This window comes from Tachypleus tridentatus, chromosome 9 (assembly GCF_004210375.1).
Source record: "Tachypleus tridentatus isolate NWPU-2018 chromosome 9, ASM421037v1, whole genome shotgun sequence".
Lineage (NCBI taxonomy): Eukaryota > Metazoa > Arthropoda > Merostomata > Xiphosura > Limulidae > Tachypleus > Tachypleus tridentatus.
Window position 1 is genome coordinate 23,535,607 of NC_134833.1, and position 12,641 is coordinate 23,548,247.

The 12,641-nt window shown below is 31.6% G+C and overlaps 1 protein-coding gene across 3 annotated transcripts; it reads right to left on the bottom strand.

The window, feature by feature from the left end:
- Positions 1–1,059: 1,059 nt before the first annotated feature.
- Positions 1,060–12,254, bottom strand: LOC143224858 (mitochondrial coenzyme A transporter SLC25A42-like). Of its 3 annotated transcripts, none has more exons than XM_076453229.1 (7): positions 12,120–12,254; positions 10,349–10,566; positions 9,647–9,755; positions 8,002–8,191; positions 6,919–7,035; positions 4,110–4,261; positions 1,060–2,305 (listed from the first exon to the last, which is right to left on the bottom strand). In XM_076453229.1, the coding sequence occupies exons 2-7, from the start codon at positions 10,484–10,486 to the stop codon at positions 1,986–1,988; spliced, it is 1,026 nt and encodes a 341-aa protein (XP_076309344.1). In that variant the 5' UTR covers positions 10,487–10,566; positions 12,120–12,254; the 3' UTR covers positions 1,060–1,985. The 3 variants fall into 3 exon arrangements, with proteins under 3 accessions (XP_076309344.1, XP_076309346.1, XP_076309345.1); XM_076453231.1 differs by having other exon boundaries at positions 10,334–10,566; positions 12,120–12,239; XM_076453230.1 differs by lacking the exon at positions 12,120–12,254 and adding an exon at positions 11,771–11,895.
- Between the last annotated feature and the right edge of the window lie 387 nt (positions 12,255–12,641).

Here is a 12,641-nt window from a genome sequence, read left to right on the forward strand (position 1 = left end):
ATATACACAAGTCAACTTCAATGCCAGCATTAACCTGTAAAATAAAAGTGGTAAATATTTCTGTCATATATTATTTCAATATTTTTTTGTAAAATGTGTTAAAACTTAACAAGTTAACACAGCTTGATGTATTTGGATATCTTTCACTACAGTGGGAATATAACTACCTCCCCCTCTCAAGAACATTGCCATGCAACTTTGGAATTTTGTGCCATTGTGAAAAAAAGTACTTCCCTTCAAACTTTACCAACTGAGAGTTTAAAATAATGAAACATTAAAAATTACTTTTTTATGAACGTATTTAAAAATAAACCTGCCACTGGTAATGTTTTGTCCATAAACATGGCTGGGAGAGGTATCGTCAAACTATGAGAAAAAACAGGTAAAGTTACTTTATTGTAAGGAAGTATTATAATGATTAGGAGAAAAAAAATGGAATAAATAATTTCTCCTGCATGCGTACTCAGGTTTTTATCGAGTGTAATACCTTTATTTCTTTATTGGACAATCCTGTTAAGATGTTTGGGGATAGTTATAAAAGAACTGGAGAGTGTGAACAATGTTACTAATAATACTTCAAAAACAAGCCTCAATATTTATTTTCATTGCCTATGAATAAAAGAAATCTCAGAGCTTATTTTAGGTAAGCAAAGATGAACATAAAATGCTATAGGAATGCATTACCAGTTTTATACCTGTTTCTCAAACATGAACTATAATGTTATTAGAAATTTAGTGTTAACAGACCAAAACATAAGATCATGGGTGGTTTGTTAACAGAGTTCCACTTCACTGGTTTATATCTTTTGTTTGCTTGTTTGTGTGTGTGTGCACGCATACCTTCCTCTTTGTAATGATCAGGGAAATTTGACACAACAATCAAGTCCAGGTTGATGAGTGTAGACAAAGAAAACTGAAAATCTAGGTAGAATTTGGAAGGTTAGCATGTTGCCACTGTTCAGTGAATATTTAAAGAAATATACTTTTGGGGAAAACAGGTTGAGTCAATGTAGGATAATAAAGTTTTTAATAAAAAAACAGATCCCAATGCAGATAAAAACTGACTAGAATAAGAGTTTTATTAAAACTCAATGAAACACAGAAGTAAAAGGTAAACAATATTTTGAATTTTCTTGTGCAATAGCTCCTACTAAAACTTAAATATAAAGGTAAATAAGCTAAAAATAGTGATTTTATTTGTGTTTAAATGGAAAACTATACAATGGACATCAGCACTGTGGCCCTCTGGATACTTAAACCTGACCGTTACAAACTCCCAATTTTAGTCGTGGTGTGTAATATCTTGTTTTAGAAAAATGGTTTCAGCCAACTACCTAATATGTATCTCTTTTAAATTTGTTTTTTTCAGCCATCTACCTGGTACATCCCTAGAAACCATACCACTTTAATTCTGGTACTAGTATGCACCAGCTGAAATTCACCCCTGCTTTAATTGCACTGCTATCATGACGAAAAAAATTTACAGCTGTAAAAAGCAACACTGTAAAGTTGATTTACCTAAATAATAAAAGTACAGGGGAAACGATATACCAATATTCTTATATTTGATTATCACAACTACAAGTTATTTACATAAACTATTTCACACTTAAGAAACACAACATATTTTACCTAAAATGTAATAAACAACAACCACCTGGTTTACTAAACTAGTCGAGTCATCTTCACTGCATAAGTGTGTAAACCTAGCTAGAACCATGGAATCTATTAAATGACTCAATCTATATAATGTTTATTTAATCAGCCAAATCATATTCACAGTGTGTGTAAAACAACAGTTCCAGCTATGAAAACTAACAACTGATGAACTGCATTCAGGCTTACCATATTAGATGAGCCATCTTCACCAAGTGCACAAAACAACACTTGTATTAAACTACTGAACCTTATTTTCCATATCTAAATGAAACTTTTCCAGGTGCAACAATTATCAGGTCTAGTCTCCCCAACAGAAATACTGAGTGTTACCTGTTTCTAAATATCTGAAGCCATCGGAAGAATTTTTGCAGGAGATCAAAAGCTGTAAAGCTAATCCCAACACATATCGGTCCCTTGACCCAGTTCATACTTAATCCTTTATACAGACCACCAACCACGCCTTCTTCTTTCAGTACGATACTAAGAGTGCTTTTAATAGTTCGATAACTTCGACCCGTTACGACTGCTGTCTGCATCCGCCTGCGAACAATATCTAGTGGATAAGATGAAGTCTGACCCAACAAGCCAGCCAAAGCACCAAACATAAGCCTCTCAGCAGGATTTGGTTCGTTTCTTTGAGTATATTCTGCAATAAAGATAATATTTCATTTAAATATTTAAATTTAAGGAGAACAAACTCGTACATATATCCAAGTTTCAGTACAAATAAACAAAACTTGTACAGTTAAATAATGTGCTTCAGGAATAAACAAGTATAATAATGATAGGGTATCACATTTGTTTGTTAATCAAATACGATGAAGTAATTTCTAAAGATAGCGTTCTTCAATTTTTCCATTTTTAATTACGAGATTCTTTATACCACAGCATTTCCTTTCACATCTAAGCCTTTCAGAAAACAACATTTCTGGTGCTCAGATGTCTGAAAATAAGACATCATGTAATGAGTTACTGGGAAAAACAATTAAAGTTGAGAATACAGAATCCAAATGAGAAACAAAAAAAAAATATCTGTAGCAACTGATAACTGCTTACATATTATAAGGATTATTGTTGATTTTACTTGCATGTTACGTACATTTTGTTTCAGTGAAGGTTACAAACAAAAGTCAGTTTTAAAAAAGAAAATACTAAATATTTCTCAATGAAACTGTATAAACAGAATGATCCAAAGAAATTATGGATGCTGTCACTATTAATTAAAACACTTTTTCGAGGCTTTGCTAAGAGGATCTCAAAAACAAACAGTAGTGAAATATGACCAGAAAAATCAACCAGTGTGAAGTTAACAAAAAGTCCCACCTTTAACAATTAAACTGTAGAAAAAAAATCTTCAGTGATAAACTATATTGACGTAGCTTTTTCTTATATCTAAGTGCATGTTTTAAAGAACTAATACTTAAACACTGAAAGCCCTCATGTAGCTTTGAGTGAAATTCAAAAACAAAACAATAAACACTGAATTAACAAAAGTCATTCTTCCAACACAATACAACTATTAAAATGAACACAGCCAACTACCACTAGAAACAGCATGTAAAACTGTACTTAAATATAAAGGATTTTTTGTATCCATTGCTTGGTTGAATGAAACACCTTTGTTTCCTTATCATTAATATAGATGAGCTACTAACGATGCTAAAAACATTGCTTAGATAATCATGTTGTTGGAACCATTATTCAATCTGAGAAAAGAGCAATTATACTTCAAAGTGTGACTTACAGCCCTAGAACCTAGCTAAAAAAAAACCTCTAATTATCTTTTGTAATGAAAGAACCAATAAAGAAAACAACAAACTTTAAAATTACACCACATAAATTAAAAAAATATATAATAAGCTGATTCTTTTTCTTTGATTACACAAACTGTATATTAATTTAAGTTTAGAGGAACGTGCAAAATGATGTGATGTATATAACACCCCAAATATGGTCATAAACTGGCACCCGGTTGCAGCATCACTGAGTCGTAGCATTCAAACACGGGCCTAGCCTAAAATCAGGTGTGCAATCATGTCGTTTTTTTGTTAAACATCCACGCTTATGAAAACTGAGTTTTAAATACTGAATAACAGCAATTATTTCTCATATTTGATTCTTGTAATGTTTTTTTTTTTGTTGTTGTTGTTCTTATAGTAAGTCTTAAAGAAATCTATAAACCTGTCAAGTCCTAACAAAAAAATTTTTTTAGATCCAATGGCCATGTTAAACACCAGAGAAACTATCTGCAACAACTGCCCATTCTAAAAGAGGCTTAAACAATTTAAATTACTTATATGTTAAAACACTTTCTTCGAGTTGCAAACAGTTCTAAGCTAAAAATCCATTGAAAATCTAGTTAGCTACATCTTGTGCAGTGAAATCAAACATAATACATCACGTGAGCACAGCTAACAATGACCATAAAACAAAATAGTTCAAGAACTTACCATAATGTAACCTTTTCAGTGTCTCATAGGTAAAAAAGCTTGTCCCTGAGTAAGGGATTACCCCTAATACAGTAGGTGAAAAACCCCTATACAATGTAAAAGCTCCTTCTTCTTTCCAAATTTTTAAAAATACATGAGCAAGAGTCGTATACCTATATCAACATACACACACACAAAAGTTTTGAATAAGTATTTTATGCCACTAGATATTAGAAGAAAATTTCAAAAGACAATACATCTATAAAGGTCCTGTATGAAACAAGAGAAACTTTAGTAAGCAGTACATATATACTAAAGTGGCCCTTATTCACGAGGGTAAAAAACTACAGTGTTCGTTTCTTTTCGGGCATCTTATACTTTTAAGAGAAATTACGTAAATTAAAGTAGACAGTTTTATGGCAATCAAAGCGTGTTGAAATGTTGCTACTGGCCCTCGAAGTTTCTTCCTCTATGATGCTGTGCTGTGCAGTGTGGATCACACATACAATGAGCTACCCAAACAAACAGAAATCTGAAGACATAATGCAATCCTCTCTGAAAACTTTTAGAGAATGAAAGGCAAAACGAACCTAGTGCAGAAACATAGATAATCAGTTGCTTGGAACTGTCCCATTTTACAGAATGCAGCAACATTTGCTTCTACAGCTCTCACAGCAATGCTTTCCTTTGCATTAGGGAACTTCCTCCTCTTCTCCTTTATCACCAAAAGATGGCACTGCAGTTCTTGAGAGCTTGGTTTCCACAACACATCATTATTAAAGAATATGAGAGAGATAAGTTTCTCAGCCAAATACAAAAGATGGTGTATGAACTACTTGAGTATTGTGTTGACCACCTGTGGATCTCAAATTTTATAAGCTTGTATGAGTTGTAGGTCATTCCTTTGTGTGTCAGCAATGGAGCTCAGTACCATGCTTTGATGTAAGTGGTGGATATGAATATGTACATTCTTTGAATTGCTCCCTTCTTTGTGATCATGGGGCTAAACAGGCTCTGGAACATGAAGTCTTTGAGTGCAGGTGGCTTTTCTGATTCACCTGTCATGATGCATTGCTCCGAGAGCCATCAACTTAACTCTTTAAAATGGGCAACCCTCCTAGGAAGAATGATACCAATTTCAAAAGTTCTCTGTAGCCAATTCTGGATTGCCAAATCCAAAATGACTTCAACAACTACAATAATTTCTCCATCAGAGATGTCCAAGGCAGAGAAAGCTGTATTGGCAACATACATCATAATCTGGGACACTTCCTTGTCCAAGAATCCAAAATGACTGTAACAACTACAAAAATTTCTCCATCAGAGATGTCCAAGGCTGTATTGTCAACATACATCATAATCTGGGACACTTCCTTGTCTAAAAATCCTCACTTCTCTCAAAAGCACTTGTGGAGCAAGATGACTGACATAACTGATGTTCCCATAGAAGTTAAAAAGACTGCCTTGAGCATGATGTCAAAGATGTGAAAGCAAGCTCAACTTAACTATTCTTCTCAAAGCAACACAGAACCTATTTGTCTTCTCAGTGTTTAAGGCAGTGACGTTAAAGCATGTGGCTCAGACTCCTTCAGGATTAGATTACCTTCTCCATTGCATCGCAAAAAACTTGGCAGCATGCTCTAAGTTTGAATCTATTTTACTCAAAATGTGTTCAGAGTAGTTCCTCATCATTTCTCTGAAATCAAGATGCCCCAATAAAAACTCAAAAGTTCAAAAATAAGGGTCATTCTAATAGATATTAATAAAACAATGCTTTAAAATATTCATTGAATAATTTTTAAATTTACTTTAAACTCTTGGTCTTTCTAGTGTTTTCATTAAAATAATGCAGAAAATACAAGATAAACATCATTTATATCTACACAAAATAGCAGATATAACAGGAAGAAATGATCAAATATTCTTTTAACCACAATCTATCACACTATTTTGTAATCAAACACTTATATTAAAACAATTTTGTTCTAATAACAGTGTCACATATTTATCCTTAGATGAATGAAATGAAATTCCCCTAAAAGATGAAGAGATGTAGTTGCTTTCAAAATGACACAACAGACATACACTTCTCATGTTAAAATTCAGTCTATTAGTACTATTTACATGTATGAAATAACTATTTGTAGATTTAGTAATGACTGAACATATTCAAAAATATTTAAGTAGTTCCTAATAAAATACTAAAATAGTAAGCATAAACCTCTGACATTCAATATTATGTGGGAAAAAAAAACATTAAAATTTTACACTGAAATTTAGGCTTTAACAGAATTGGAACTTTTCATTCACAGCTTTAACAAAAATAAACATTTTTAATACATTTTTTTATATATTTATTCTTGTTTCTCTTTCTACAGTTAACCAGTAAGAAGCTACATTGTTACAGCTTCATTATAGAAGCAAAGACTGTGTAAGGATTTTAAGTTCTTTGACCAACCTGCATCAAATATTTGGAAAGTGGTCAACAATACTAAATGCATATTGTACACTATTTTTTTTATAGTATACTATTTCATACTAAAATAATCATTTCTATAACAACAAACAGCCCTCCTAAAAAAAAAAACTGAAAAAATAAAATATTTTCTTATATACCTACTGGAAAAATTTATCTGAGATGAGTACACATTATTACACTTAATACTTGTTAAAAACTAGGTTTATTTTCTAATTTTGCTCTAAGCAGATAGCTTGCTCTGGTTGGAAGTCAATAACAGAATATGTTATCCTATAATAACATCCAAACGTTACAATACACACTTACTGAATAAACATTAACAGGTCTAAAATTAACCATAAGTGTATTTACTTGTCTTTGTGAGTAACAGCCATTCTAGCTCGAGCCAAGTCCAGTGGATACGTACAAGTGCTTGAGGTAACACCAGCCAATGAACCGGCTATGAAAGACCTCCCTGGGTAGGATTTCCTATAACCATCTTATCAGTTATAATTTCAGAGTATTTCAATAAAACAAAATCCGATTCATTATTAAACTACGTTACACAGCACAAAGAGAATTAGTCTTATGATAACCAAGCAAAAAAAAAAACTACCATTAATAATTATCAAATTCTTGACATATATTGTTGAAGCTATCATGTTTGTGCTTTTAGTTACAGTATAAAACATGTACCAACTTGCAGCTTTCAACATAGATCAAGTTTAACAAAAATTATATATGTATTTGTAGAACAATTAAGCATAGTACAGTTTCTAAATACATGCTGACTACTATAAAAGTATAACATTTTCTTCAGGTTTACTTGCAAATCTTTTGTTTACTATTTTTATCAGATGTTTTAGCTGCAGAACTTACTGGAAAAGCTCTACAAATTAATTAATTGTATTTCTTCATGCAAAAATAACTGAAACATGTTCACTAATATCCTTCTAAATGAAACTGTAATGCTGTACCACAGTGTCAGAAAAACTGAAAAGTATTTTGATAAATATACACGTCTCTCATTAAAAAACTATATTACAAAAATACACTTCTTTATGAAGCTATTTTTAACCAGCTAGTTAGATTTCGAAATTGTTCTCTAATTTTGCAATCTATTGATATGTTATATCACAGAACAGCTGGTATGGGTATTACCACTTTTACTGATAAGCAGAGAACAATGTTTCAACCTTTCTAGGTCATCAAGAACTATTAATATATTGTTATACTGGAACCTAAATAGATTGTTTTTAATCTAAAATGCTTACCTTTGTGCAACAATATAACATCTGTTGTAGACCATTTAAAATGTATATATGATTAATTCATTTAATATCTTTTACAATGTGAATTTTTTTTTCTTCTGACATTCTGCATCATTAGTTTTCATCACTTCAATTGTGGAATAATATAGAGATAGTTTCTTAACAAAATTCTAAGTTTACTTACTTCTGGGCAATAGTTTCAACTTGTAGAACTTGCTTCCACTGCTCATGAGCAGCATACTGTATGGAAGCATATGGTACGACTCTGGCCATTGTAGCAGAGTTCCCTCGCCACCAGCTCAGGATACCAGCTGACCTGTAGCTTTTAATAAGGAACTGAAAAGCTTCTCGAAATGTGAACTTCTTATTCTGGACTGTTAAACACACAAAATGGTTTGTCTAAAAACAGGTTCAATTTATTTGAAAATGTTTTAGCTTTCTTCACACTTTTCTGCATCAATCTCATTTTGCAAAAATAAAACTTTTTATACAATAATGGTTTTCAATTAAACAATATTTTCGAAATAGGGGCAAAACAAAAGCATCGATACTTAAACAAGGGCACTAACAAGAAGAGAGTTTCTGATAACTTCCATTCTGCATGACATCGAAAGAATTCTATCTTATCTGTTTTATTCTAGTACAAATAGATAAACTGTAGATGAAACACACACACTTTTTTTTCTTGATTCTGAAATTACACATTTAAGATTATTCACCTTCAAAATTCTGGCAAAAAAAAATGTTGACAAATATTTAGATACAATTATACTGAGAAATTAGATAAATTATTTTATGGTGGAACTTCCACAACTAATATAGAATATTAGTATTATATATTAGAGTTTGAAATTATTTGCACACAGCCAGCTAACTTTCAAATAAAGAATTTGTGTGTTGTATGTTGTGGACATATAATATCAAACAGTAACTAGAGGAGCACACAGTAGAGTGTGATGATCAGCCACACAACAACACTGGTCATAATCAACTCTTAAACAATAAGAAAATATGCAAGTCCATCATTCTCAATAAACAGACCATTTTTAGCAGGACAATGAGGAATAACATTCTACATATTTCCACCACATTTCATCAAAATCTCATCATTTTGACAGAACTATGGAGCAAAACTGTGAAGTATCAACTCCAATGTCAACTGATAGGGAGGTTTTTGGATTTTTGTGACCTTGACCTTTGACACACACACCCCAAAAAAAAAAACAACTTAAATTTGGTTATAATATTAATTTATACCATTTTCACACAAATGTATTTACTCATTTTCAAGAAGCCTTAATGAGAAACACATACATGGGGGGGAGACCTCTGTCCACCTTCAGCAATAAAGATAATTACAAACATTAACGTGTTTCAATTAATATCTGGAGATGAGAGGTAGGAAAATAATATTATGAGAGGTATATAACACTTATCATTTCTTATCACCTAGAAAAATGGCAACAACTAGTCTAAAAGTAATTAAACATTTTAAAGTACAAACAATAACTTGCGTGTATTTAGTGAATTAAATACATTAAGTTTTCCACCATTAAAAATAACGCACTTAATAAACATTGAAGTACAATAAAAATACATACAGGTACAATTCTTTGAAACTACTACACAAGAATAAATGTACGAAAACAAACAGTGCAAAAATTTTATTAAAAATCCATAAACATTAAAGGAAAAGAAAAATTTAAGACAACTACAGGCAAATATTAGATAGCTGTAGAAATTAATATAAGAATAATTTCTTTTTTCTTCAAAACAATTTAAGGTAAGGTTTGTATGCAAAAATTAACTGATAAGAAATGTTTACTTACTCTGAAAATTAATTTTTGTTCGGTCAAGAGGAGCAATAACTGTTTTGGCAATGGCTCCTGCCATAGCTCCAGCTGCTAGAGAGGTAAGGACTCTTTCTTTGTTGGTGAGCTGTGGCAAGTAGAATTAGGTCCCATAATCATTTCTACATGTTAAGGCAAGCACTAATTCAGTTATAAATACTACTTGTGTGGAATTAAGACATTAAAATCAAGTCTTCCCCATACATTTAACCTGAATATTGAATAAGGTTTACTGCTTCAACAGTTTTTGTTAAAATAGGTTTGTTTTTCTGAGAGACATGTGGTGTCTAGTCTATTTTCATGCAATACCCAAATGGGTATTTACTTTTTTTAAATTTGCTCTCAAATTATTTAAATCATTGGTTTTAACTCGTGTCGATCAATGACAAATCAACAAATTATCTGAATTGTTCACCTTGTAAGTTGCACATACAAATGAGTGTAGATATTTAGTTTATGTGTATGCAAGTAAATTTAAGTAAAAGTGCATACAAACATATCAAACTCGGTAATTCTAAATTTCACATACATTTTGTATTCAGAGCTTTTGAATATAACCACTACATGTTACATGCTGGAAATGCATTAAATTCACATAGTAAAAGGACAAAGAAATTAATCCATAAAAATTAGGTACAGGTATTACCTTAAACTTGGATTATTTACTTTTTATATACAAACCGTTTTCTTGTGATGTTCTTCTAATTTCTGTTCAACCAATCCCAAACTTTCCTCTGCATGCTTGATGTCAACGTCCAGTAGTACTTCTGGTGGATGCCGACGAATTATAGTTGAACCTGGAGATTCTTTTAGATTCATTTCAGTACATGGCCTCTGTTACATATGGGTCTATGTACATCATGCTTTTAGGTCTTAGTCAGAACTCTCCACAACATAGTCTGCAAATTAAACAAGCTTATAACACACTGTAGTAACAATGAGATTTTATAAATAAATAAATTAATTACTGAAACAGTACACTAATTATTAATTGTGCTTACATTTTATTTACTTGAAGTTTGTGAATATTTTGTAACATTATTTTTGCTGGTTACACTTTATGTAAATAATCCTTTAGCTTACATTCATTCATTCGTACAACAAAATTATTAAATGGAACCAATATCTTCTTTTAAAATATTTTTTATCCAATTCACAAGAATGAATGTAAAAAATGGCTTCCATATAGATCGACAATTTCAGTCTTAGTGATGCTTATGCACCAGCTGATTATGCATGCATACGTAAGAGCATACTACACTGAACTAGCTACATCCTATCACTCTTCCCAGTGTGATATTCACTTCTTTTGCATGGTCACCCAAATGAGGTATTTCCCAAAAAAAGGTGCCCTGCACAGAATCAAAATCCTCCTAAGCTTTATAAAACTAATTTTGTTTAACGTTGGAGATGAGAAGATATGTAAAACTTTAAATCTATAGACCTAGTGATACTACAAACCAATGTCTTTCTTTCTTGCTTCGCACTATGTATTAAGTTATTCTCTTTGATACAGACCTGCAAACTATGACTGTTTAGGGCTTGTAATTTACTTAACAGAATGTTTCTATCATTATCACTGAAACACATGTAAACAGTCAAACATTCTATAAGATTTTATATACACTCCATCCTAAATATAATTAAGATCCATTAAGGAAAAAAAAACACCCATTAGGTTTCATTTAAAAACCTAAAAACTAGATATTAACATAATTCACAAAGCCCATCAGTCAACCATTCACCAAGCGATCAAAACACAAAAACAAACTTTATAAAATCTTTCACAAATATATGTCAATGGATAAAAGTTTAGAAGAAACTAAACAGCAAACACTACATTCATCAGGAATTTCTGACATACAGAACAATTAACAAACTTGATACTCCAATACTAAGTACTCAGCTAAAACCTAATACACAAACACTAAAGTTACAAAATATAACTACAACTGCATGTTAAATTAAGAGAAAACCGAACAATGTGGCAATGAGCAAATAATTGCAATCAAACTACACAAAATGTTTCTAAAATGAGTGTTTTACACTAATTTAAACAGAACTGGGAATTAGATTGTAGAATCAAACTAGTATTAAATATACCAACACAACTGGAAAACTCGTATACTACAAACAACAGCATATTTTATGGTATCCAAATTTATTCATTGTTTAACATTTATTTTTAAGCTGTTATTATTAGTATCACTATCACTATAATTTGTGCAAGTGCCTATGCAAATTAAGCTAAACCTGCTAAAGTAATAAGCGCACGAAATCAGAAAGCCGAGAACGGGCACAATGCAACAGCCTCTCAGTATCAGCGTATGCCGAAGCTTTCGGCATAATAATTGGTTAGCTCTCGGCGCATCCAAAAATTGGTTACTTTAAATAAATGCATTTTATAATGATAACTCTCAACTAATTAACTATAAATCAAACATGTACATACCAAAAACAAATATCACTGAAACTTTTTTTTTAAATTACACCCTTTAGCGTAATTTAAAAGTGCAAGGTTCACTAGTTTATATCCCACATGATATCACACTCGTAACATCGGCATAATCCCTCTGGTGAGAGCAAGACAATGATTTACGAAATCCTGCATTGTAATTTATTTGGTTGTTCTTAAGTTCAAAGCTACACATCGGGCTATCTGGACTTTGCCCACCATATGTACAGAAATTCGACTTCTAGAGAAGTAAGTTCACAGACATACTACAAAGAGGCAAGTTTCATATGGAGAAACATTTTAAATACATTCACAATCACAAACCTGATATGTATTCAAATTATTTAATCAATTATATGGAAACAAGGCCAGCAAAACATTTAGAGAACGTAACGTGTTTGAGCGATGTTATTATTCACCAAACAGTAAAAACTAAATATATTTCAACGGCCTGATCGTTGATTTTTTGTTAATAGACTTAACGATTTCCAGAAGAAAGAGACAATACATAATGTTAAG

What these genes read in the sequence shown, in the direction of transcription:
- LOC143224858 (XM_076453229.1), bottom strand. Translation starts at nt 10,486, where the DNA reads ATGAATCTAAAAGAATCTCCAGGTTCAACTATAATTCGTCGGCATCCA. An exon ending in AAGAACATCACAAGAAAACG is followed by an intron (nt 9,756 to 10,348) that starts GTTTGTATATAA and finishes TACTTGCCACAG; the next exon opens with CTCACCAACAAAGAAAGAGT. An exon ending in GCTGTTACTCACAAAGACAA is followed by an intron (nt 4,262 to 6,918) that starts GTAAATACACTT and finishes ATGTTGATATAG; the next exon opens with GTATACGACTCTTGCTCATG.